The sequence below is a fragment of the Grus americana genome, chromosome 8 (genome assembly GCF_028858705.1).
Source record: "Grus americana isolate bGruAme1 chromosome 8, bGruAme1.mat, whole genome shotgun sequence".
In the NCBI taxonomy this organism is placed as follows: domain Eukaryota; kingdom Metazoa; phylum Chordata; class Aves; order Gruiformes; family Gruidae; genus Grus; species Grus americana.
The window spans coordinates 19,588,005-19,614,273 of NC_072859.1; the positions used below are offsets into that span (position 1 = coordinate 19,588,005).

Sequence of the window (26,269 nt, forward strand, 5' to 3'; positions counted from 1 at the left end):
ATAAAACCCTGGTTTGGATATTTTTCCCCCCTGTTTTATCCTATAATGTAAAAATAATTCAGTTATTGGATCACAACCTGGAACTCCATGCTTTCTGAGTTCTGCAATATTCTACTACTCTTAAAACACTACTGAGTTACTCCCTTTCTTCAAATTCTTTTTCTCCACACCCTGCAGGCCTATAACATAGTCTTCAGGACAAACTCTGGAAATTTTTTTGGCATCCTAGAAGGAACAGGCATTCAGGCATTAACAGCTGAATCTTGGAGATTCCTGTTGTCTTTCTAAGAAATTACCACATGCAGGCTTTCTGCCCTGTCTTTATTGGAAACTCCAATAGATGGCTCTAGTGGGAAATGTGGTCACTCTCTATAGCTGCTATTCAGACCCAAAACCATTGTCAGGTATTTGGGTTCAGGGTAAAGTAATACATCTGGCTTAGGTAAGGACAGCCATACCTAGCATGTGGGCTTAGTTACAAACTAGATACTGACTGAGAAAGCTCTGAATGTGTATTCAAAGAATGTATGTGTGTAGAGATATCCTGGCTTGTTCTGATAAAATCAGCTGCAAACAGTTGAGGAGCCAGCTTCTGCCACCTGTGCTGGAGGAACAGTATCTTCCTTCAGAAGTGCAGGGTAGACAGCAGGGAGGGTCACTTGAAAAAGTGCTGAAGTATAAGCCACAAGAGAATCTACAGAATCATTTCAGGCTGAAAAAGAAATTGAAGCATGCCATGTCCTCTCATCTCTGACAATTAAGAAGAAGGTGAGTGACCGATGCACCAGGTGAACACCGTACTTTTCCTACTGCCTGATCTTCAGCCTTGCTTATAACGCATCCAAAAAGAAGAAATAACTTTTTACAGCATTGTACTGTTGGATATAAACAGACCCTGGAACATCCGTGCCTATGATCAGAAGTAGAATTTATATAGAGAACTTCCATACTGTTACTTGGTAGTAATTTGAGTGAGGGCTTTGAGAGTTTCTGATTAAGATTTCCTGAAGTGGGAGACAAATAAGACCGATGGTTAGAATTGCTGCAGTTCTAGCCCTTTATATCTCTCTAGATCATTACATTTGTCTACCTAAATCTTGATCATGTAGCTGTAAAGTTTTATACACTGTAAAATAGGGCAAGAAGCTGGAGATCTGTAGGTTGAATAACTAGATGCTGCAGCACGGTCACTGTTACTAACTGTACTAATTTTGCTTCTGTGTCAGACTCATCTGTGAAGAAATTAATCTTAAGATTTTATTTCTTGTCATTAGGCTTTTCTTGAAAAGCTTGATGAAAATCAAAAGCATTGAAAGTGTGTGAAATCTTGAGCATTTTTTAAGTTCACTTTGCAGAAATATTGTATATTTAGCACAGTTTAGTATGGTTCAGAATGGCTTGATAGATAATGTCAATTTTTATTTTGTTTGTTGACCTTGCTATTTAGGTGTGCTTTAATTTTAAGGAATGTATCATCCTAAAATATTTGAATTTTAAAGCAATCCTTTGAATACCACTTACCAATATCTAGTCTATCCATTGGGAGCGTTTCCAATATTCTTTCCTTGATGCTAATGCATCTTGGACCATATCCTTAAAGACTTACCCTTACCAAAAAAACTTAAACTAACCAAGCAAAGGTTTATAGTATAATTAAGAAAATAAAATAATTTTATATAAAGAATAATAGCTTATAATGTAAATGCTTCTAAGATGACTCCCAGTACTGTTTTCTGACTTTATGGGAAGGTAGTGTTTAAACCAAAGGCTTTGGAGTCAAAGATTTAACAAAGGCAACCAAAAAAATGCCTCCATAAGTCAGTTTATATCACTGTGAAAATGCGGTAAAATAAACAATACACATTGCGGTAGCATGTGTGACCCCAATAATGTAATACCCATATTAGAATTCATACATATTTAATTCTATAATACGTTGAGTTATATGGGGCACATCTTGTGTCACTGCATGTATGTACGCTGTTCCCCTTCCCACTCTTTATTATGTACCTGCAGCATATATTTGCATAATACAGCTGTTTTATGAATATTTATGTGTCTATGTTGTCTTTTAATGCAGTTAAACACTGGGAAATGAAGAGTTCTGCAATGTGTTACCAGTCAACTCTGCAAAACTCCAAGTAATATTTTGAAGCAATCCTGGAAACAGATTTTCAAAATAGATGTGCATGAAAACCTGAAGGTAAATTTGATTTAACATTTATTAATGTAGCGAAAAGACATATACAAATAAAAGGAGCAGAATGTGTCATTTTAAATAAATATTATTAAATTTTACCTCTCTCTTGGTTTACTAAAATAGTACCGGCATTTGTTTGTGTGTGAGTCCATAGCTTCTGTGCCAGCGTTAACAACTGTGAGCTTAGCTTGTTAATAACCAGGCAAAGATTATAAAATCAATAGTGCCAGCTGCCTGGCCTGTGTACAATCAGGCTTTCATGAAAAATCTGGGGACTGGATTTGACAGAACCAGAAAGCAGCTGTTCTCAACAGCACACTTCCGCTCAGAAACTACAGCTATCTGAGTGAGAATTAATGCTCCTTTTCACATTAGTGCACTCTTCCACTGATCCTTACAGCAGCTGTTGCTGTGCTTCCCCTAAACACTTAAACTGGAATTGTACTAGGACTGCATGCAGCAATTGGTGAAACATTCAGTAGGCAAAAGTCCTGAAATTTCAGAGAACCGGACTAGGTAAATCATGTGTTGTTTTTGTGATCTTTGTCCTTTCAGTATCATACTTCTGGAGCCATAATGGGTTAGTCTGATACCCAGCAGGATAATAATTTGGTCCCACACACCAGCTGTCTATCTTAGAAGAAGCTGTTTATCTTATACTTGGAGGAAGATTGTATGGAAAATTCTATAGGCCATAACTGGCCCCTGTGGAAATAAAATTTAGAATTTTGGGGATTCTTCCTTTTGCTGTACAATGATAGTTTAATGACTGGAGGTATATTTGCAGCTCTACCACTTCCCTGCTGGTGACTGTGGGAAAGTCACTTTATCCACATGTGGCATAGGAATAATTAAACTTATCTTCTCTGTGGAACACTGTGAGGTCTGTGTAGGAAGCTGAAATTATTTTAAGAGCATTAGGAAGACCATATTGAGGAATAAAGCTTATATGGTTTTGACTTTAACTGTCCCATCTTTTCTAGCTAGTCTGAACTGGCATTTGGCAGTTGTGTCAGTTACTGGGACCCCAGCCCACATAACTTTTGAGTGTAGTTCTGTTAGTGTAAACATAATCATTGAAATCAGTCAAACAGTTTTACCCTGTCATTTTGCATTTGCTCGTCAGGAAGCATGAAAGAGCAAATTTTGTTTGCCTTTTGCAGAGATATTTGGGGGAGTGCTGAATTCTGAGTTACTTGAACTGAGTTCTTCAGAGCTTTTACTATAGACAGAGCTCAGTAAACTGAAGCTCCTAATTCAAATAAATCATCTTCATGCTCCTATAGTAAGAGCTAGCCTTAAGTACTAAATTCAACCTTCGACTATTCGTATTTGATTGCACTTTTAAATATGCATTTATACTAAGGTCAGAGTATCTCAGAGAGATGCGTTGACCTAAACCAATTTTTGGAACGTTTGGGGAAACTGGAAGTGTTGTCGGAGCCCACTAGATGTCAGCGTCGCCACGCAATAGACTGCTGCAGCTCTGCTCGACAGGCGGGTACAGAGTAATGGATGAGTTGTCTTGGATCATGGAGATTGGCTGTGTAAGGTCTCTCATATTTTTACGTTACTCTAGGAAATAGTTCCAGGAACAGTGCTGCAACCCATTTATTCTGATTTTGTGATGTATTTCCTACCAAATAATTTGTATGCAGCAGAAATGCTTTAAGGAATAAGATGGCACTTCAGAAGCAAACAAAAGGAAATATTTCTGAATAAATGGATGTTCAGTGACCTAAAAAACTGTTAGAGGAAACTGCTATCAGCAAATAATGCTTTGATTTATGACTCTCTTCTCCAAAGGAGTCTGTCTCCTCTAAAATGTGACAGCTATTCTGGCCTTGATGTGAACTGAAACTATGACATTTATTATTGCTTGGGGAAATGGAATTTTAAATCTGAAACCGCATCCAATAGTAAGGTTCATTAAGAGATGGCATCATGTAGAAGTACAGAAACCCACAAAAAATGGGAAACCTAGATAAAGAAAAAGCAGAACTTGTGGGAAGTATAAAAATAGGAGAGGAAAGGTAGAGAAATTCCATTAAAATATTAAAAAGTTGGTGCTGTTAAAAAGTAAAAGTTAGGGTAGAACAAAGGGCAAAATTTGATGTTGCAGATACAAAGGCAAAGAAGAAAACTTAAGATGATTATTCAACATTTGCATAGATTTGTTGGTGTATGCAGGAAAACCATAGAATCATGGAACAGCTTAGGCTGGAAGGGGCCTTGAAAGATCATCCAGTCCAACCTTTCATGGGAAAGGGAGCATAGATGAGATTACCTAGCACCCTGTCTAGTTCCATCTTGAAAACCTCCAGTGATGGAGACTCTGCCATGTCCCTGGGGAGATTGTTCCAATGGTTGATTGCTCTCACTGTAAAAAATTTCTTTCTTGTGTCAAGATGAAACCTCTCCTAGTGCCACTTGTACCCATTGCCCCTTGTCTTCTCCATGTGGCTCCTTGTGAAGAGAGAGTCTCCATCCTCTTTGTAGCTGCCCTTCAAGCATTGGAATACTGTGATGAGGTCCCCTATGAGCCTTCTTATCTCCAGGGAGAAGACACCTAACTCCTTCACTCTTTCCTCATAGGGCAGGTTCTCCAGCCCTTTGATCATCTTCATGACCCTCCTTTTGGACCCTCTCCAGTCTGTCTTTTTTGAATTGTGGGGACCAGAACTGAACACAGTACTCTAGGTGCAGCATGACAAGCGCTGAGTAGAGTGGGATGATCATGTCTCTATCTCTGCCAGTAGTGCCCCTGCAGATGCAGCCCAGTATCCAATTTGCCTTTGTTGCTGCAGCGCTGCACTGCTGACTCATGTTCAGCTTCTTGTCCACCAGGACCCCCAAGTCCCTTTCAGCAAGGTAGCTCCCCAGCCACAGAGCGCAGCCTTTACTGGGCTCTTTGGTTATGTTGTCCTGGGTGCAGGACTTTGCACTTTTCTTTGTTAAACTTCATGCTGTTCTTGCTAGCCTGCTTCCAGCTTGTCCAGGTCTGTCTGTGAGATGGCTCTTCCTTCTGACCTATCCACCTCACCACCCAGTTTAGTGTCATCAGCAAACTTGTTGAGGGTGTATATTATATTATTTATAAAAATTATATACTGGTTCTGAAGTGTAATTCCCACTATCACAAATTGTGTTAATAGTATCAAGGTTGTAAATTAAAGTACTCATGTTTGCTAGACATGGTATATTTACTGGGTAATGCTGGACTGTGAATGATAATTTGACTGTTGAATTTAACATTTTTTCATTATTATTGTACATTTTTCCAGTTTTTGGAAAGCAGAGGTAAAAACTACTTGGCCATGTAAGAAGTCTGAAGCATTCTTGTTTGAGCCGGTTGTTAATTTGCTAGACAGCAACCTAAGAGTCATTCAGATCACCCTTCTCCCTGTATCCCTCACACTCCTTCTCCATTAGCAGTTTTTAAATTACCTTTTGTTATATAAAGCTTTGTTCTAACGCCAAATTTATAGCTTTGTTTAGTCTTCACCTCGGAACGTTTTCCATGTCCTCATTTGCATATGCTCTGCAACTCTCCTTCTGAAAGTATTGATATACTCAACTCTTCTACACACCTGTAGATATACATACTTAAATATTTATTGAAAAATAGCCAGCTTGGAGGTACATATTTTAAAATATTTTTTGATAAACAGCCTGGAGGTACATATTTTGTTCTTAGCTCACTAAGCCTAACTGACAACATGTGAAAGATACTAGGAAATCATTGAACCACTTGAAGATTTTTCTGATCTCTTTCCCACCTTGCCTTACGTGATTGTTATGTGGAGCATAAAAATAAGGAATGTATCATATTCCTTTGCCTTCTTTGCTTAAGAAAAAACTGCACACTTCATTGGTAAAATCTTGCAACAGAAGAGTTAAGTATTTTTATCACATAGAAACAAATGATGGTACAAATATCATACTTTATATCTGAGTACATGCTTTCATGTTTAACATTTAAGTAGTGTACATGTACTTGAATATAAGACACACTTTTGAAAATCTACTCCTATAAGCCTATCAAAAAAGACAAATACGTCCATTTAAAATAAGTGCAGATTTTTTGAATGTATAAAACCCTCCTTCCCTACTTTGTGTAGCAAAAATTGCAGTAAATTCCTTGTATTTTATTTTACACATGCTTTTGCATTGTTTCAATATCCACTCTTCCCTTTTGTTTTTGTAAAACACACAGAGTTGAAGTTACAACAGTACAAACAACTACTACACACAGAGCTACTATTGCCGCTATTACTGTACTGTTAGCACCATCGTTGCTGTCATAATCTAAAGGCACAGATGCTTTTGAAGGGATGAACCATGTGGCTTGCGCTATATTAGACACCTCTGAAGTCAAGTTGGTATCATCAACAGCACGCAGAGCAAAGTAGATTATGGTGTCTTTTTCTGTTGTGAAATTTTCTGGTTTAATTTCAAATGTTTCTTCTCTACCCGCCTCCTGAGGTATGAGATTAGAGGAATTCACAGAAGTAGCACGATCAAAGTGATTTCTTAGGTCCAGAAGATTTTCACTGCTTTTTATTATGTAGTGATCAGCTAGGGAAAAAAAGAACACACGTTAACAACAAATTAATGTAGATGTTTTAATATCCCTGCTTGTGGTGCCACTATAAGACTTCTAGAGCCATTTTGTAAAAAAATGTGTTGATGATTCCTGTTTTACTACTGACTATTGCTGAGCATGGAGGGTTGGCAAGTTTGCTTTTAAACATTACTTTGCAGTGTCAAAGGTCTATTGTTGCTGAGTCTGGAAACTCCTCCTTTTCAATTAAAAATTGAAATTGAATCCACCTTAAAAATATTGTTTCACCAACACTCTTAGCTTTGTGCAGACCTGCGCAAAATGTAGCTGAATGAGAAACTGTGCTATCCAAATACAAACATAAGGTGAAATGGCAATTAAAATATATGTGTAGATAGTAGGGGCAGGCCTTGCATCTGATCTGTATTCTCTCTCTCAGCATGAGGTTTTGACAGCAAAAACTGTAAAAGACACAAAATGATTCTCCCATTTGTAATCAAAGAACTGGTAGTTACATTGCTATAAATGTGTTTGATTAATTTTGGGGGGTTCTGCTGTTTCTATTTCAAGTTTGTAGCTTTTCAAGACTTACCCCTCCCTCTTCCCCCTCTCTTCCTCTTATGAATAGCTTTTCCTCTTTAGATGGTAGAGAGATGTGCATGATATGCCCAGCTCCAAACCAGTGCAGGACCTTCTATCTTAAACTCTAATGCAATAACTGACCACTTTAGGTACTAAAGTTTTTAGACGTACAGTTGCTAAATAGCAATAAAAGAAGTTGAGAAATTTTTCTTGAGGTTTTTTCCTTGTGTGGCTGGTTATTAAAAATTTTAGATAAATATAAGATTTTAATCTGAAACTGTAATCTGCATGACTGTCGATTGTATATTTTAATGCACCATCTCTGGCTTATGCAGGGAAATGCTTGTACATTTCATCTGGAATTAGGTTTCATTTTTCCTGTACAACAACTGTAAAATGAGTATTTTGGATAGAATGTTACTGCATCTCTGTAGTCCATTTACATCTTTGTAAATAGACTAAAGCTTTGCATTGTCCATGTTGGCTGATTATTTTTTTTTTAAATTATGTGCAGACTAAGATTTGTTGCTAAAGTCTCTAATGGTTGTACTAGAATTTCATTTATTTGATTTGTTTGTAATATTCCTTGATTTACTTGGTTTGGGTTTTTTTAACATGAAAAAATAAGGAGAACTAAAAGAGGTATCATGCAATAGGGTAACTTTCTGTTTTGTTACGTTTTCAGGTGGGAAAGATATAGCCATCATCCCTGAGTGCTGGTTCCCAGGGTATGTCCTTTCAGATAAAAATGTCAACCTCATCTCACAAAAAATGTAGTGTCTGACTCACCTTTTCCATTGTCAAAGTCACCTCCTGGAGCTGTCCAAGACAAGACTATTGTTTTGTTTTCTGTACGAGCACGAAGGTCTGTAACTTTACAGGGTGGATAAATAGGAGCAGAATCTCCTTCTGTATTCACTAGAAAGGAACTTGTTGAAATTCTGCTGAAACTTCCCAGCTTGACTTGGATTTCTTTATCAGCAAATTTAGGTCTCGGTGCATTCAGATAAATTTTACCTGTTTAAAACATTTTTCAACTTTCATCATGACAGAACTCTGAATTGCATTTTTTTTTTAATTTCTATTATATTTTATTATCTTTTCTCATCCTATAAGTTTTCTTTAGCTTATTCAAATTTAGTGGAAAGTTAGTGAAGTAAAGGCAGAAAATAAGGTCATCTCAGGATTCTCAGCGTAAAATTTAGGAAACTCAAAAAGCAGAAAAAGTCTAAAATGTATAAAAATTGGAAATGATGCAACCGATAAAGCAGGTGGCAGATGTTGGTGAGCCATGGCTGCAATAAGGTAGTTCTATCCATCTCTTTAACCAGGCTTTATGAGAGTTTCAGTTATATAGGCCATACTTTGTGAGTTTTTTAGACAATTTTTATGCTGATTTTTCTAAATTTTACAATGTATAAGTGTGAGAATATTTAATTGCAACAACTAATTTTTTTTCAGCATTAAGAAGAAGAAGTACTAAAAGATCAAGAAATCTCAAAAGCTAAGTTTTCTAGCAGCATTAGTTTTCATACTTATGTTGCATGCTGAATTTATTTACCCCAAATCCCCATTTTAAAGTCTCAAGAAGAATTATACATTTGAAATTCCTTGTTGTGAGATGCTGAAATATAGATTCTGAGCAATATTTATCCTTTTCATGGCTGTAAGAGAAAATAATTTTTAGATTAAATTTTAAAAGTTTATGCTATTCCCATACATGGGAAACAGTACTTGGAGCTGGTTTGATTTGTTTGGGCTCTTTTGTAGTGAAAATGATAGATGGAGCATCTTTTAAAATCAAATGGAATTTTTGTGAATCTACGTGATCCCATTTGCTAAACCATTACACCCCCCTACATACAAACCACGCAAAGAATTGTCTGTTTCATAAATGCTCTTTACCATTTTTTCTGTAGCCTGGTATATATGAGGCTCGATTTTGCTGGAGGCTAAGTCTGGTGGTTGTATTTGTCCCACGGGCATTCACTTTTAGACTGTATCTTCCAGTGCCTTGTAAAGAAGTAAAGTACCTTGAGTAGATTCCATCATTCTTCGTCATGTCAGCACCTTGGTATAGAATTATTGAGAATTAATATCTCAAACAAGATACCTGCTGGTAAATAAGGTTATTTTTGCTATTCATACATAAACATAAGACCTGAACATTACTATGCAGAAAACCTGACAGTGTTTTTGTAAAGTGGACATCTTTAAAAATAGGAGTGGTCCTACTATGACAACCTGCATTTCATATGTACTTTTTGGAAAAAAAAAAAAACAAAACTATTTTGCATTAGCACCTTTAACTAGGTAAATCTCTTGTTACTATATAGAACCACCAAATAAATACATATTGGCAATTTACTACATAAAGCACCTTTAAATTAGAAAAATGTCGTAATTTAACCTTGGCCAGGAATTCATCAAGACAGGATCCCTTCTCTTTAAGTGAACTTTTGCGGTTGTACCTGACTGGCTGCAGTAGATGATCTGCTGGTGGCATCCAAGGTAACTATTTTAAAGCCTGGCAGCAATGTAAAAATAACCTTATGGGTTCAGAAAAAAGATGTTATTTAAGAAACACAGGAAATCTTATTATATTTTTAAGTACAGCAATGTGAAAGCACAGACAGAATGAGGAGGCACTGCTGGCTACTACTGAACTCATAAAGCTACAGGTCTACAGCAGTGGTGAGAGAAAAGGAAGAGGAGAGATGAAAAGAGATTGAGGGATGCTGAATGCCAGGAATGTCTTGCTATTGCTCTAAGAAAGAGTATTCTTGAAAAGAAGAATAACGTGCCTATTTAACATACAAAAGAGATAAAGCTAACATTTAGTGAGCTAATGGTAAGACTGTAATCCAGCTTCATCGAATATGAGATGGACTATCAAAACAGCTTGTTTTCTTTTTACCTTGCCTTTTGAGGGCAGATGATTAGATGAAGTACACTTTCAGAAAGTAGATATGAGCAATGTGTATTCTACCATGCACAGTTCTGCTTTCACCCTCAATAACAGCACAGGAAAGAAAGCGGAAATTTTTTTCAGGTAAAGGCCCATATCTTTGTTTTCCTTACTAAGAAAAAGCTTTGTAGCTTACTTCTGTCCCAAAGCAGTAGGATTCTCTGTCTCCTTTTTTATTTTTTTCTTGATTTAGGGCATAGACATGACTCAGTCCTTAGTGATAAATCGGAGGGGAGCATGGAGATTTGGGTTCCAAAATGCATAAATGCAAAGGTTTTCACTATGTATATGGAACCTTACCTGCGCCATTATCAAGAAGTTCAAGGGTTACTGCTGCAGCACCATCCTTCTCTATGGTGGCTATCACAGTTGCACCAAGAACAGGCAAAAACCCTTGGCTAACCTCTGCATAAACAACAACTGGATTAAATGCTCTTTTTGCCCTGCTTGTGTGAGCTGCAGTGCTCACAGGAGGAACATTAGAACATGATGGTCGAGAGGTTACTGTTACTGATAGAGTTTGAGTTGCTCTATGAACATTTTTAATACAAAACTCCCAATTGCCCACCTGCAAATAAAATACAAAAATTAAAAAAAAATAGTGAAAAAGTTCTGTGTTCTAACAGTGCTGTTATTTCCCTTATATAATAAAAAATAATTGAAGCTGTATGCTAGTCTATAGGAAATGTTAATTCAGAAAATAAAAGAAAATGTTCAGTCTTTACCTCTGCAGTGCCACTTATACTGAGTCTAGCTGTGTTTGAATTACGGATTGTAAAGTCTGAGCTTCCATATACTTTTCCTTTGGAGTCCTTCAGGAAAAAAAATGGCTGAGATCGATTCCATGCAATGCTGAAGAAGGTGTCATTTCCCACGGTTTTGTCAACAGGCACAGTAGTATTCATCCATTCAGAAGGCTGAACAGCTAGCTCTTTGCTTTCAAGCTGTTGTTAGAGAAATAAAATTTGTCTTATTGCTATTTAGTAAAGAAGCATTTAACATACTTTCAGAGTGATTCCTCATCCATTCCACAATATTGTATCCATTCATTGCTGACTTAAAATGGATTAGTCTTGGAGGAGATAATTGAAAAGCATTTATGCCTTTTGGAAAGTAGCATGACAAAAGGTCTCTGCCCACTTATAACTCAGAGTTTTATAGAGAAGATGGCAGGTTTTCTAGTTATGCTGTCTACCTATAGGAAAATTAAGAGACATTTTGCAAAACTATTGAATGAAGAAAACTAATAAAATCCTACATTCACTTTATGAAATGGCTGCTTGCATAGTAACATTGATTTTAAGTGTAAAATTATGGTAAACAGAGTAAGTTACAGTGAGTGTAAAAAAGTCCTTCATTTCTGTATCTAAACTATTTATCTACCTATCTAAAGCATTCTGCCAGTAAGTGGTATTTTCACTGCAGTTTGTCTGTCTCAAAATCCTGGAAGAGAGAGAAAGAAAATATCTCCACATATGACTGTAATGCTTACGAGTAATAAGAGAGACAGAACTAACAACAGAACAGAGGAGAATGTGTAGAAGAGAGAAGTAAACAATATTTCCTTTATTAAAACTAAAATATTTTTGTGTAATTTCCTTCTATTTTATGAACAATAAAGTCTGCAATTAGAACATAGCCTGTCATAAACTTAATTTTTTTTCCTGGTAAAGGTGGGACACAAGAGTCAATTAAAGGCAATGTAACAACTCAAAAAAATCCCAGACCTGCTTCAAATCTACATTGCTGCTTATAATCTGGCTGTCTTTGTGAGTGGTATATTTTGGATAAAACATAGGACTGGATCTGTGTTAAAATATTTACAAAGTGAGGAATGAGTTGCTAATTTCTAATTAACAATTGGCCTAGATGAAAAGTCTAAAAGTTTATAGATTAAAATTATACATATGGCTTAGGAGAGAGGCTGTATTTTTAATTGTGTCTTCATTACTTAAGTTAGACCATTAAAGTGCTCTAAAAGGTAATGTTTCATATAAGAGTGAACTAAGCATCCTGGGGGATTTCTGCTTGCTTTTTTCTCTCAAATTCTCTTGGACTTTGACAATTATGAGAAAAAATTTTCTGGATTTTGTGGAATCAAGTATTATATAAATTATGTAAATTATATATTTATTTCATTGCAGTGAAATGTAGATCACTAGAAAATGTACTTGCTCCTATTTTCAAATTAAGCCACTGACAATTATGATCATTAATGACTAAATTCATTCAAGTACTCAACAACTAAAAGCATAGGAGGAAAAAGAAGGGTTGAAATTCAGACCTGAATAGATTGTTTAGAAATATCTCCGCTTCCCGATATAATTGCACTGAATGTCTCAATTAATTTTGTGGGGACGAATGCATCTACAGCATAAAGCTTCAAACCTCCTGAAAGACAAGAGCAAAGAATTAGAAATACTATTTTTTACTCTAAAATTGCTAAATTTTATGTGACTTCTGGTACTGAATGTTTGACTGAGGCAGTCAATTTGTTACAAAATCAAAAAAGAAATGTATGTCTTTATTAATATGTTAATACATGCGTCATAGTAAATTCTGGCTTGTATGATCAACTCATTTTATCTCCCATTGGCAAAGTTTGCAAAAAAATCACTCCCTGCAGCATATCAAGTACAGCATTTTTAGACTTTTCCTGGTACTTTTGGAGTCACATATTATCCCTTCAGTGAAATTCTGCTCTGAAAATACCTCTGTAGAAAAGACACAGTGGCATTCCATGGGTTTTGACTCTTAAAATCCAGATCATCTTTATTTCCCAATGTGAAGTTTAGATCTCTTTTCATGCATACTGAGTTCATGCAGCTCTAGTCCATTGGAGGTTCTCATACTCAGCTCACGTCTGTGTATGAATTTGTTGTGAATATGGCTTCATACTGCTCTACTGAAGCATCTGCACTTGATGCATTTGCTGCAGTTCTCTCAAACTAGGATCATACGTGCCAGACATCAACCAAGCCATCACTGTGCTCCTAATGCGCAGGTCACTGGAATCCCAGGGCGGGGGAGAGATTGCTATGCAGTGCTGAGCCCTGGGGAGCCTTCTCGGGGTGTGCAGACGCTGCCCACAGCCCCTCCATACCACCTAATGCCTCTCACCCTCGTCCCTGTGCACGGGCCGACATAAGGTGTGCAGGTTACATCAGGTGTATGGCTCTGTCTCATGAGAGAACATGTGGAGTCGTGTGAGCTGGAGGAGGTGTTAGCTCAGAGATCTAGTATCTTTGGAAAATTGATTTTTGTTTCTAAGCAGGAAGGCCAGCTGGTTGAAGACTACATGCTGAAGGACCATGTGGGTTCTTTCTGGCTCACAAATGATTCCTAATAAATAGTTTGCAAGTGGACCTTAAACAACAAATTTTGTCTTAAAATAGAGGCCAGAAGAGAATTGAACTCTGGACTTTCCCATAGTCATGTTGATCTAATGATGTTGAAGAATGCGTAAGGCATTCCAAGTTATTTAAATTGCTGAAACAAGTGGATTGTAGTCTGAAAATGCACAGCATGCGCACCTCTCAAATAAGAATATTTATTCAACATATTTGTTTGGAGTCAGTTTGCCTTCTAGATCTACACGAGGAGTTTTCATTCTTCAATGGCATTTGCAGGTGCCATAGCATGAAGCAACACCCCTATGAATAGTTTTTAAATGGTTGTTTTCAAATTAATTATGTAGCTCCAGCTCAGCCAACAGCTATGCTTGCCAATGACAAGGGTAGTCACTGTGCTTACAATTTCCTAGCCACAACAGTTGGAGAAAATTATTATTTGTTATGTGATAAAAAATACTTATAAGTTAAAGCATATAGAAAGTTCTAGTCATTGCATGTAATGCCAGAAATAGAATTCTAGACATGTCTTTTTATGTTATATAACAATATCATAAGTAAATCTCCTTGGTAATAGGGTATTGTAATCTTACTGCATTTTTTAAATCAAGACAGCTCTTAAAGCAAATCTATGAATCTAAAAAGTTCTCCTTGTTTGTATTAAAAAAGACTGTTATGAAAACCAAATGTCATTAAAATTGTTTTGAATTTCTTAATTTTCTTTTTTCCAGACTGATCAATTGCCATGCTTTTACATTTACATACTTGAATATGCATGCTGGAGAAAGAGTGTATTTAGAATATTTACCTGTTAGTTCTGAAAGTTCTTCTAAGTCTTTGTCTGCCTCTGGCCCCAGTGCAATGGTGTGAATTTTTGCCCCACTTTCTTTCACCACATCAAAGCAAGCTGATATATGTGAGTCCTCTCCATCTGTCAGTAACACAATTTCTGAACCATATGTAGTATTCATTTTATCTGCAATTAACTGCATCAAGAAAAGAATTCATGATATAAGCAGTAGAACAATTTTTAAATACTAGTTTATCCCACAGCACAGTCAATGTATGCATTTAAAACTGTTAACTTCAAATATAAGACAAATCTATTCTTTAATAAGTGTTTCAATTTTTATTTAACACTAAAACTATTACAATATTAATTACTGCAATTGATATTGCAGCATCTGATTGCTTAGATGTATTAAGTGGTCAGTTATAAATAATGAATATTTAATATATGTTTTCCTAGGGAAGGAACCTGTCCCAAATTGAAGATGTCAGAAGCATTCTGCCTGTACATGCTTTGCTGGTTCAGGAACTGGATGTTTAAGGGCATCGTATTAAAAACTTCATGTCCACTGTCTAGAACTCTTTATTCTCCAATCAAAATTTCAGGACTGGAGAAGGACAGACTTCTGTCTAAGGGTGGACTCTGAGGTAAGTGAAGGTGGGGCAGAAAGGGGTAGGGAGCACCCATGGGGGAGGCCTCTGTCCTGGCCATTCCATCCCTGCCTGGTTGCCCATCTTCCTCCTGATGTCCCCCTGTCCTGAGCCTCCTCTCTGACCTGGACTCTCGGCTACCTCAGCAGTCTCATCCTTCTCTGTACAACTTCTCTCCTTCTCTTTCTTCCCTTTTCCTACACGTTGCTCCTGATTTTCAGTTTTGCATCAGAATTAGGTGACGTCTTCTGGGACTTCAGACTGCCAGCCCAAGGAAGTAAAACAGACAAATAAATAATAATATGTATCCATCATTGTTTCCCGATCTCATGATTTGTATGTAGTTTCACAATTTTAGGGGCTTGATTCATTACTAGTCAACTGTGGGAATTATTCCAAAATTTCGATCATTCTTGTAGTTCATTTTGCAATTTGATGTTCTTTTTCAATATCCTTTTTGAAGCATGGACATCACATCTGGTCTGTTTTCTGGTAATGCTCTTTCTAATGCCATATAATGGTAATTCCAAATAGTTTCTATATCATATTTTCTCCTGATAGATTCAAGAATCATATTATCTGTCTTAACTCTACCATTGCATAGGAAGTCCATGTTCAACTATGTTTCTCACTTCTTCCTCATTTTCCATACTTTCCAGGAGATATTTCCATATTGTACTTTACCTTAAGTCCTTTATGTATGCCTGCACAGATATTGGTTTTTCCACTAGCAAATGTAGGCAAATATTGAAGAAGTTTTTGGCGTGCCGCGTCATTGGTTATTTGTTGCAAAGGAGCTTTTTCTGATGCGCTAGAGTCAAATGTGACAATTGCAACCCAGGAACCGGTTTCAATAATACAGAGCAGAAATTCCTCTGCAGCACTATGGAGATGTCCAATGCGGTTGTGCTGTATGTGAAAAAAGCCAACATCCTTAGAATGCAATCTCTTCTGAAAAGCTATGACTATGACCAAAATGTAGGAATTTTTTATGTTGATCAGGTTGCAATTAAAAATTAAAAACTATCTGCTATAAGGTAACTCGTATACTCAGTTCTAGAAGAGAGGAGATATAAACCATGTTCTGGTATTGTGAAAGTGCAGCAAACTGCAGCTTCCAGGAAAGACATCACTAGGCAAAGTCCATCTTCTGATGTTATGACTTCATTCCTAATCAAGACTTTTGTTACTTTTTTTTTTTTGATAGTGTGGTGGCAATACAAAAGGACAACACCTACGATGCCCGATGAGTAGGTCAGTCTAGAGACTAAGTATTACGAAAATATAAATAATATTAAGGTATGGTTATTTTAAATGCAAATATTCAAATAGATTACTGGAAAAAAAAAAGTTATATTTGAAAACATTTATCTCTGGAGCTAGCTATTCTTGCAATATTTATTTCATAATTATCTTCATTCTGGTTTTTAGTATTACATTATTATTTACTAACTGATTTAATAAAATGTACTATGGTAGACATCTGTATTATAAAAATAATACAATTTATTAAAATTGCAGATCTTTGCTGAAGATCAGTCTCAAGAACAGCACTGGACTAGAACGGCATGTCTGGAAATAGATGTGTTGATGGAGCACTATGGGAGAATCCCACAATTATTATATGTATGCCAAAACTAAAGAGTTGGAGCATACACTGCTTTATGCTTCTTCATGTGTATTTGGTTTAAGGTATGATTGTGTCAAATATTTAAGAATATTTCTCAACATGTTTGAGCTTTTCGAATTATCTTCTTTTAGGCCTGGATTCCTGTGAGAAATGAAACACTCAACTAGTGGTATTTTCAATAAGAGAGTAATGGTCATTGGCTCACTACTGAACTGTGGAAGAGGTAAGTTATGGATAAGAAAATGCCATATGTCATCAGAAGAATATATAGGCTGAGTTTTAAAAGCTGTTCGAGTATGCATAGATGTTTGAAGTCTATTTATAAATCATGAGATAGCTGCCTTACCTACCCAGATAATTTTGTCATCTTTCTACAGATGATCATATTGTTTACAGCTTTATAAAAGTATTAGGATATTTATGCAAATAAGCACATATTCAGGGATTTTTATTAAACCTTGCATCCATAAACAAACTTAGTATCTCATGCCACAAGAAATTGTGAAAGAATAAATGTATGCAAATTTTTATGGGAAAAAAGAAAAAAATAATAGTCTTGCTAAAATGACATAACATTATGCCAGCTCCCATTCTTGATTCCAAAGAGCAATACTGTGAGGAAATAACATCTAATTTATTGACGTATTGTGACCTACATATTTACTTCAGATTTTAGAATAATTCATAACAAAAATACAATGTCATACTCCATCTATGATACATTTTCTGCTTGGAAGATATACAGTGGCATTGTGATACTAGGTCTGGAATAAAGGAAGGAAAGTATATAAAATAGAGATTTTACAAGAAGAAAAATAAACAACTCTGGCCCATAACTCTTAGTATTTTTAAGTGATATCTTGTAGGAATAAAATTACCAAGGAGAATAACAGTAGTCTTTTTTTTTTCCCCAAAATAATCAAGTTAATTACAGAATTGACTGATTTTTTTATTTTGTAACTTTTTCTGTTTCTTACAATTTTTCCTAAAAATTGCTTAAAAAAATATGTATTCTTACCATTGACATGCTCCCAGAAACATCCAGTACTAAAGCGACTGCTCTGTCTTGGGTCTGCAGCAGCCTGAAATTAGTCTCAGAGGGGGGCGCAGAAGCATTTACAACAGCCGAATTGTGAAAGTCATCAGATTCCATAATTACTTCCCAGGTGCTTTTGTGGTTGCATATCTTATTCTGCATATTTGGAGCCTCACTATTGTGAGTGTTTTTATCACAAAATTCAACCACCTAAAAATTCAGATTGAAGCTGATAATAATTCTGAACGCAACAGTACAAACATAAGAAAATATCTCAGAAAATATGAAGTTTGTGGTGGAGGACAGGACAAGCGGAGGGGTTCTTCTCCAGCAAATGTCCTCTGTGCTATGGTGCCTGGCCAGCCAGAATCTTAGAAGAGGCAAGCGAAGAAAGTACTCCCAAAGAACTTATCTCAGATTTTACATAAGCACAAGCATGTTGTACATGCAGAAACAAAGCTTTCAGTCTGCGAGCACTAAGATTCTTGGAGTGACTGATTCATGGAGGTCCACTAGGTTTAAGCCTGATAATATAGCTGAACAGCATGGAGGTCAGCACAAGTTAGCAGCCTAAATATTTAACCAACTTCTTGGGATAACCTGATGGTCTTGGAGCAGTTTCTCTAAGTTTTCTTGAGTGGAATAAGGAAACATGCAAAAGATACAAAGGCAAGACTTTGAGAGAAGCAGGAAATAAATTTTTGGCTGCCTAAGGATGTCCACGGCATACCGGTGAGGGAAGGCCATGACCAATTGTTGTGGGTTAACCCCAGTGGGCAGACAAGCACCACACTTCCCCTCCCCAGTAGGACAGGGGAAGAAGAAAGGAGAAATAAAAGAAAAAAAACCCTTTAGGGTCAAGATAAAAGAAAACAAAGCAAAAAAAATTGTTTAATAAGTGAAAGAAGAGAGAAGAAACAAAACAGGACGAGTGATGCAAAGGCAACCACTCACCACCTCCTGTGGGTAGATGCCCAGCCAGTTCCAGAGCATAAGATGGCTAACCCTCTGAATACCCCGTTTTCACTTTTATTGCTGTGCATGACATTATATGGTATGGAATATCTCTTAGGTTAGTTTGGGTCATCTGCCTGGTTGTGTCCTCTTCTAGCGTACCACACACTCCCCATTCTATTCAAGAGGAGGGGCAGAGTGAGAAACAAAGGTCTTGATGCTGTGCAGCTAAGCTAGAACATTAGTGTGTTGTTGGTACTGTTTTGGTCAAAAACCTCAAACACAGCACCACATGATCCATTATGAAGAAAATTAACTGTATCCTAGCTAGACTCAGTACACCCATAAAAATTCTTGGAAAGAGCTTGCCCAAAGAAGTAAAGTCAATAGCTGGAGGAATTGTGACCCCGTACCACAGAGATCTAGCCTGCAAGGAGACTGTCTGTCCTGCTAACCCCTGTCCCAGCACTGGAACAGTACACTGCTGGCGTGAGGATGCCTGCCTGTTTGTTCTGGCTGCTTTCAAGAGAGGTTGGCTTCTACTTCTTTGTTAAGGCTAGATAGACAGACTAGCTTGCTCTGCAATGGAGTGTAATAGACCTAACCAGGTGACACACAGGTGAGGTGCAAGTTTACATAAGGAGCGATCAAAAGCTGCAGTTATCTTATGGACAAGGCATTTGGCAAGAATGCTTCCCTTCTATGCCTGTTGACCTAATTCTCCAAACACAGAGCAAGAAGGATGCGGAGACTGCAGTACATCTCACCCTTATTGGCAGAAAACAGCTGTCAAATAATTTCCAGTAGCTGCTTTGTCTTCCCTTTTGAACAAATTTTAATAGAACTGATAGCATCATTCATATTCTTTGAAATAGAAATTAATTAAAGAAACACCTGACTGATCATTCTCCCCAGCAGCAATAACTGACTAGACACCAAATGTTACTAAACTGTCAGGCTAGAAAGGTATAGTAATACTTACAGATGGTATGTATTGTGAATGCATAACACAACATGAGATATTTTGTTGTATATCTGGAATAAATATACATCCTTTTTCATACAGCTGACCATCATATCTACAGCTTCTTGACTCACATTTATCTCCTCTGCAGTCTTGGAAAACAGGTATACCAGCCAAACCAGCTGGACAGCTAAGGAAAGAGAAGATAGGCAGGGCTGGTTAAGAACCCAGTCTTAATTGGTTATTTATTTGAATTTTAGCTGCCTAAAGCCAAATTGCTCTTGATGCAGCACTAGACACTGCACAAGTACATAAGTAGGCTGTCTGTGTGCCTGTCAGGGTCCTCAAACTAATCTAGAAATAGTTAGAATCATAAAACACCTGTGGTCTTTTGTGATCTTCCTTGTGATAATTACAGGCTGCTGCTAGCTACAATGCAAAAGACTGTATTGGTATGCCTGAGCTAGGAAAAAAAGGCAAGCCTGAACTATTTCTCTACATCCATTCAGTTATTGTCCCTCTTTGTAGAAATTTTTTAAAATCACATTGGTTTCAGCAGCCAATTTCAGTGTTGTTGATTACTGCTCTTTAATAAGTTTATGTTAAATAAGTACGAAACAAATGGTGGCTGAAGTCTGCAGTTACACACAGAGCAAAAGATTATCCAGCCTGATCTCCTGAACCTCTTACAAAACAGCACTTGAAGGCAGCTGTGGTTTTGCTGGGCTGCGGAGCATCTTTTAATCCTACAAACAGGTTGTGGACACTACAAAGTACAAACTCAGCACAGACGATGAGAATATCGAAAACATTATTGAAATGTTTAAACCTGTGTAAAGTAAAAGCAGAAATGTGAAAAAGAAATACCTTACTGCTTCAACACTTGCAGAATTTCTAGACACGTAAAAAGGTACGTCGTCATTATATTCATTGAACACTCCCCACCGAAAGTGAGCCCATTCGTGGACAAAAACTCGACCTGTTGAAAAAGAATAGTGCATGCACATTCTAAATACAACTGTTTAAAAGCTACTCGGTGTTTTACTTAGACATTTTAACAATTTAAAATAATTCTTATCTGAGGTAATCCAGGAAGATTGTGAAATATTTAAGCAATGGGGATAATAATTTTTCCTTGAGCTAAAACTAGGGAGGCATCAGTTTAGCAACCAGGACTAGGATTTTTATTCATATTTTACTCTCAGTAATGCAGGAACTGTCCTAGAGAACTGGAACTTTCTTCCAAGTTGGCAAAAATCTCCTAGGGAAATTTAGTGTTTGTGAGGTTTCTGTTCCACAGAGCAGCAACCCTTACATTTTTTGACACAGTGTAGTACAAAATCAAATACATAAACACTGGATAGTTTATTTGGTAAGTGGTCATAAAAGGAAGGCTACTGCTAATGGCAGTAGTTAAGTGCAGCGGAATAAATGTTTAAGGTTTTCAAAGAGATGAACAACTTCTGGATCCAGTGTGTGTATTTTTCGCTTCAGACATTTCACAAGTATTTACTATTTCTGAAAAATACATCTAGCAAAGTTTTGGGTTGGTTTTTTTTTTCATTTTAGCAAGCAAACTAAAGTACCCAAATTCATTAATCACTTAGAAAAATCTTGGCTATTTTGTACCAACAATAAATCAGGCAATTAAATTAAATAGTATTACCTTTTTCTCCATAAACATTAGTCAAATTGTCATTTAACAGGAAGTTAGGCGTGAAACGGATGTAACGTCCTTTCTCCCTACATCCTCCATACTGTAAGGTATAAGGATCATCTGCATGTTTTATATAAGGGTCTGCTATGATGACATCTGCCTGAAAGAGTAAGACCAAAGTTATACATGACATGGGTGTAGAGAAGAGTTAAGTGATCCTTGTTGAATAAATTCGATCCTGCAATTTTTTTTATCCTACGAACACTCAACACTTTTGAATAAGAACTTCCAGGATTAGTCCTAGATTTTGCTCTGATTTGTAATGTAACCTTATCAGTTTAACTTTTCCTTGTTCTAATCAGAAAAAGTTCTCTAAATCTTACCTTGTCATAGGATTCTGTTTTTAATCTTGAATAGTTGGGGGTTTTCTTCCATGTTTTAGGAATTATAATTTTTACAGACTTGAAGAAAAAACGATGTTTTGTCGTTTCAAACAAGTAATGAGAAGCATTTTTAATCATGTTCTAGGGAATGAAAGAAAATAGTAATATCAATGGAAACATTAAAAATTTGACTGTGTGTGCAATGAATAATGTAGTCTTATCAAGAAACAGCAGTACAATAAGGTAGAACTAAGTACATAACAAAAAACTAAGAAAGTAGTACAATCTTTGCTAAGAATAAACATAGAAGCCAAGGACTGAGCTGTAATTCTTGGAATCTCTCACCAGTTCTATAATCCTGTTCTTAATCAGAGATTGTGATAAAATTCACACTCTAGCCTTCATAAGAGAAGAAAGCTATAAAATACGAGGATTTTACCCTTAAATTAATACTGGCCCAGCAGCTAGCATGGGCAAGATTCAACATTGCACCTGCTTTTCATTTATCTGACTAATGTCACAATTTTCCAGTCAAATTCGCTGTTTCACATTTCTTCTTATTTGTATTATGGCTACTATATGCTGCCATTACTTTCCTTTCCTCTTGCTCTTTTACCACCTGTTTTGGAGTAGAGGCATCAGAAAAAGCATTCCCTTTGTTTTTTTCCTCTCCACTAAGTGTACAGTGGAAAAAAAACAAACGGGAAGGAGGGAACTAAAATCTGTCCCACAGATTTTTCATAAACTAAGAAACAAGCTGTGACAGGGCATCAAATAGCCATGTTACATGTACGTAAAATTCAGCTAAAGGAGATTTCTTGAAGAGATTCAGTTTGCCAGGTCTGAGAGCGATAGCGAGTCCTAACCCATGAGAAGTTGAGCAGTAATGGGACATGCCACGTGTCCCTGTGCAACCCCTTGCCTGCTCTGCAGATAGAACAGAGCAGTTTTAACTAGTTCAGGGAAACTGAGGGAATGGTATAACAGCAAGTTCTCATAAGGTCAGTTAGAATGTGAATTTCATGTCTTGTCAGTATCTCACAGTACCAGTAACCATCACTCGTACACTTCTACCCTAAAAAACATTCAGTGGTTTGTACCTTAATGAAAATGGAGTGATCTAAACTCTACTTATTGTTAAAGAATGGGACAGTCGGTGACTGATGATAAAAAGTAAACTATCAGATCCACTTTTACTTCATGTAAACCTCTTCTCACAAGATGAAAGAAATCTGGAAATGCTAAAAATTTTATGGTATCCTTCGTACTTGATCTTAGAGATGACATGGGACTGAGATAATCCTACATCAGGGTCTAGTAGGCATTATACATACTGCAGAACCTGGGCATTTGTGAGAAGTGTCCCATGCAGCAGGTTTTCTCTAAAATGATTTGACTTTGTAGAAAACAATTTCTTTGCTTTGAAACCTGGCCAGCATCCTGTTCTAGGGGAATTTATACATTGAGACATCTACGCGGATTGGAATAAAAATTAAGCCCAGAAATGCCACTAAACCTAACCTTTTATTTTTCCATTTACAATTTGAAAAGGAACATTATGAGACATACTAGCTAATGACAAACAATAGTATAATCAATGGCTATTAAACAAGCATTCATATGACATTCTTTCAGGTAAACACAATTTGGAAAGCTACTTTGTCTTGGGTTTGCATGGCAAGGTTTTAGTAGCAGGGTGGGCTACAAGGGTGGCTTCTATGAGAAGCTGCTAGAATCTTCCCCCATGTCTGACAGAGGCAATGCCAGACGGCTCCAAGATGGATCCACTGCTGGCCAAGGCTGAGCCCATCAGCAACAGTGGTAGCACCTCTGGGATGACATAGTTAGGAAGGGGGGAAAACCAGCTGTGCAACTGCAGCCAGAGAGAGGAGAATATGTGAGAGGAACAGCTCTGCAGACACCAAGGTCAGTGAAGAAGCAGAAGGAGGAGGTGCTCCAGGTGCCGGAGCAGAGATTCCCCTGCAGCCCATGGAGGAGACCATGGTGAGGCAGGCTGTCCCCCTGCAGCCCATGGAGGTTGATGGTGGAGCAGGTATCTGCCTGCAGCCCATGGAGGACCCCACGCTGGAGCAGGTGGATGCCCGAAGAAGGCTGTGACCCCACGGGAAGCCCACACTGGAGCAGGCTCCTGGCAGGACCTGTGGCCCTGTGGAGAAAGGAGCCCACACTGGAGCAGGTTTGCTGGCAGCACTTGTGACCCCGTGGGGGACTCAGGCTGGAGCAGTCTGTTCCTGAAGGTCTGCACCCTGTGGAAGGGACTCACGCTGGAGCAGTTTGTGAAGAACTGTAGCCCATGGGAAGAAGTCATGTTGGAGAAGTCCATGGAGGACTGTCTCCCATGGGAGGGACCCCGTGTTGGAACAGGGGAAGAGTGTGAGGAGTCCTCCCCCTGAGGAGGAAGGAGCAGCAGAGACAACGTGTGATGAACTGTCCGCAACCCCCATTCCCCATCCCCCTGTGCTGCTGGGGAGAGGAGGTAGAGAATTTGGGAGTGAAGTTGAGCCCGGGATGAAGGGAGACGTGGGGGGAGGGTGTTTAAAGTTTTGGGTTTATTTCTCATTATCCTACTCTGATTTATTGATAATAAATTAAACTAATTTCCCCAAGTCAGGTCTGTTTTGCCTGTGATGGTAATTGGTGAGTGATCTCCCTGTCCTTATCTCTACCCCTCTTGTTATATTTTCTCTCCCCTGTCCAGCTGAGCAGAGGAGGAATAGAGTAGCTTCGATGGGCACCTGGCATCCAGCAGGGTCAACTCACCACATACTTAACAGAATTTCAGTCTGCCTCCCAAAAGAGATATTACAGCATTGTCTCAGGGAGTTAGTGCTCTTAGTAGCGACAACAGATGGCAAAACAAATTAGAAATTGCTACTTCAGTAACTATGGGATTAATCCGTGATTAATTCAAAATGACAAGAAAAAAACCTATTGACAAGAATGAGAGCTGGATCTGATTCATGCTACTTTCCAAGCAGAAAAGTCAAGTGACAACTGCTGAGAAACAAAGCATGTAAATGCAAATGTTCTTACCATCGTGTTCAGGATGATGTTGGTATCTTCTGGCACCTGGGGATTAATTGCAACAACCAGATCCTCATAGCCATTCTTATTTAGCCATACCATAGAACTTTTTGCCAAATGCAGGAGCTGAAAAGACAGCAAAAATATCAGGCTCCCAGTCACCCTCATTACTTGTCCCTGTCTGTGAGGTTCTTGGTTAGAAGAGCGATGGCTTATCAGTCTTATTTATATGACCATTGTAGGGCGTGAGAGGACTTTGTTGTGGTAACCTAGGATGGTTCACTTCCCCCAGTATGTAAAGCGCCAAGCACATCTTATCTTCTTGTTACAGCAACCTGGGATAGTTTGCTCCTTTCCATCCAAGTATGTGTCTTATCTTGTTGTCATAGTAACCTGAGGTTGTTCACTTCCCCCACATTGCATGGCTGCCAACGTGGCAGCCAGCTGCAGGTCTTGGCATTTGGACAACAGGACCTGCTTATGTATGATATGTTAATCAGTGCAAGTTTTGTTATCCAGCCCTGTGGTGCTTTCCCTTGAGCTTCACTCCTGAGCAGGGCTGTGCTGCATCGGGTCCCCGTTTTGATTAGTGTCAGTGTCCTGGGGCTCCCACCGTGGTAACAGTACGCTATCCATAAAGCCAAAGCTTTCACTTGCTGAGTGTTGTGCCTCGTCCCTGAGGGATTCACACCTGCTCTTCGCTTCTACCACCTTTGTGTTGAAAAGAGGTGTAACAGTTTGCAACAAGACACTGATGTTCTATGCAAGTACAGTTATATCGGATATGTTGGCTGCATTTAGTTATGTTAATTTTAGGAGGAAATACTTGATACTTTATTGTGCACTAAAAAAACCCCATTTAATTTCCTTATGCCTCTTCAGGTCATCTATGCTCTGTTATTCATTTTAGAGGAGAGAAATAATTGCAAAACCACAATTGGAATTTCCTGAAAAAAAAATCGTGAACAATGCAGTAATTATGTAAGATGGAATTGAAACAATAGAAAAAGCAAGATTAGATCAGTGAGACAGTAAAATGCTGATAAGTTGTATATACAATATTTGGTACGTAAAATCTCCCCTTTCAAATGGCATTGTTTGCCTTTAGATGAATAACCAATTCATTTGGAATAAAAAGTGTTTTTCTTGAGTGGACACAGTTTGTTAAGCAAGCCAGATTGCTCTTTGTGACTGTCCTATCCCTCCTCATCATTTCTCACTTTGAACTCAAAGAAACTTGTCCAGAAATGACTTTATATTTTATTCCAATTCCTTGATAAAGTATTTAATAGCATAATGCCAATCACTGATTCGCAATCATTTGAGAAATGTCTATTAGATGGTGTTTCCCTGCCAGCTACTTTTTGAGATCTCTTAGCTAGGTAGTTCCTAATTCGTTAAGGAGGTGCTTAGCTAATCCCACATAGTACTATATTTTTAATTGGACTGTCACACAGTAATCAGTTCACAAATATCTCATGCTACAGCTGTTAGTT

The 26,269-nt window shown here is 37.7% G+C and overlaps 2 protein-coding genes across 10 annotated transcripts in view; one reads left to right on the plus strand and one right to left on the minus strand.

The window, feature by feature from the left end:
• ODF2L (outer dense fiber of sperm tails 2 like) overlaps positions 1-26,269 on the plus strand; it is a 59,611-nt gene that overhangs the window by 2,065 nt on the left and 31,277 nt on the right. For 6 of the 8 annotated variants that reach the window (XM_054833863.1, XM_054833860.1, XM_054833862.1 and 3 more), the window contains exons 2-8: positions 2,081-2,203; positions 8,032-8,074; positions 14,914-15,101; positions 16,312-16,358; positions 16,626-16,730; positions 16,866-16,957; positions 20,445-20,598. The gene's annotated coding sequence lies outside the window, so the exon portion shown is untranslated. Of the gene's footprint in view, positions 1-2,080; positions 2,204-8,031; positions 8,075-9,418; positions 9,858-14,913; positions 15,102-16,311; positions 16,359-16,625; positions 16,958-20,444; positions 20,599-26,269 lie in introns of those variants that run through there. The other 2 variants (XM_054833861.1, XM_054833866.1) reach the window with 2 other exon arrangements.
• LOC129209447 (calcium-activated chloride channel regulator 1-like) lies at positions 5,796-26,101 on the minus strand. Of its 2 annotated transcripts, XM_054833857.1 has the most exons (14): positions 24,783-26,101; positions 21,729-21,869; positions 21,355-21,505; positions 20,556-20,667; positions 19,707-19,878; positions 17,753-17,980; positions 15,789-16,013; positions 14,473-14,650; positions 12,599-12,705; positions 11,040-11,258; positions 10,615-10,882; positions 9,252-9,416; positions 8,136-8,363; positions 5,796-6,778 (listed from the first exon to the last, which is right to left on the minus strand). In XM_054833857.1, exons 1-14 carry the CDS (start codon positions 24,939-24,941, stop codon positions 6,354-6,356), a joined length of 2,778 nt encoding a protein of 925 aa, XP_054689832.1. In that variant the 5' UTR covers positions 24,942-26,101; the 3' UTR covers positions 5,796-6,353. The 2 variants fall into 2 exon arrangements, with proteins under 2 accessions (XP_054689832.1, XP_054689833.1); XM_054833858.1 differs by lacking the exon at positions 15,789-16,013.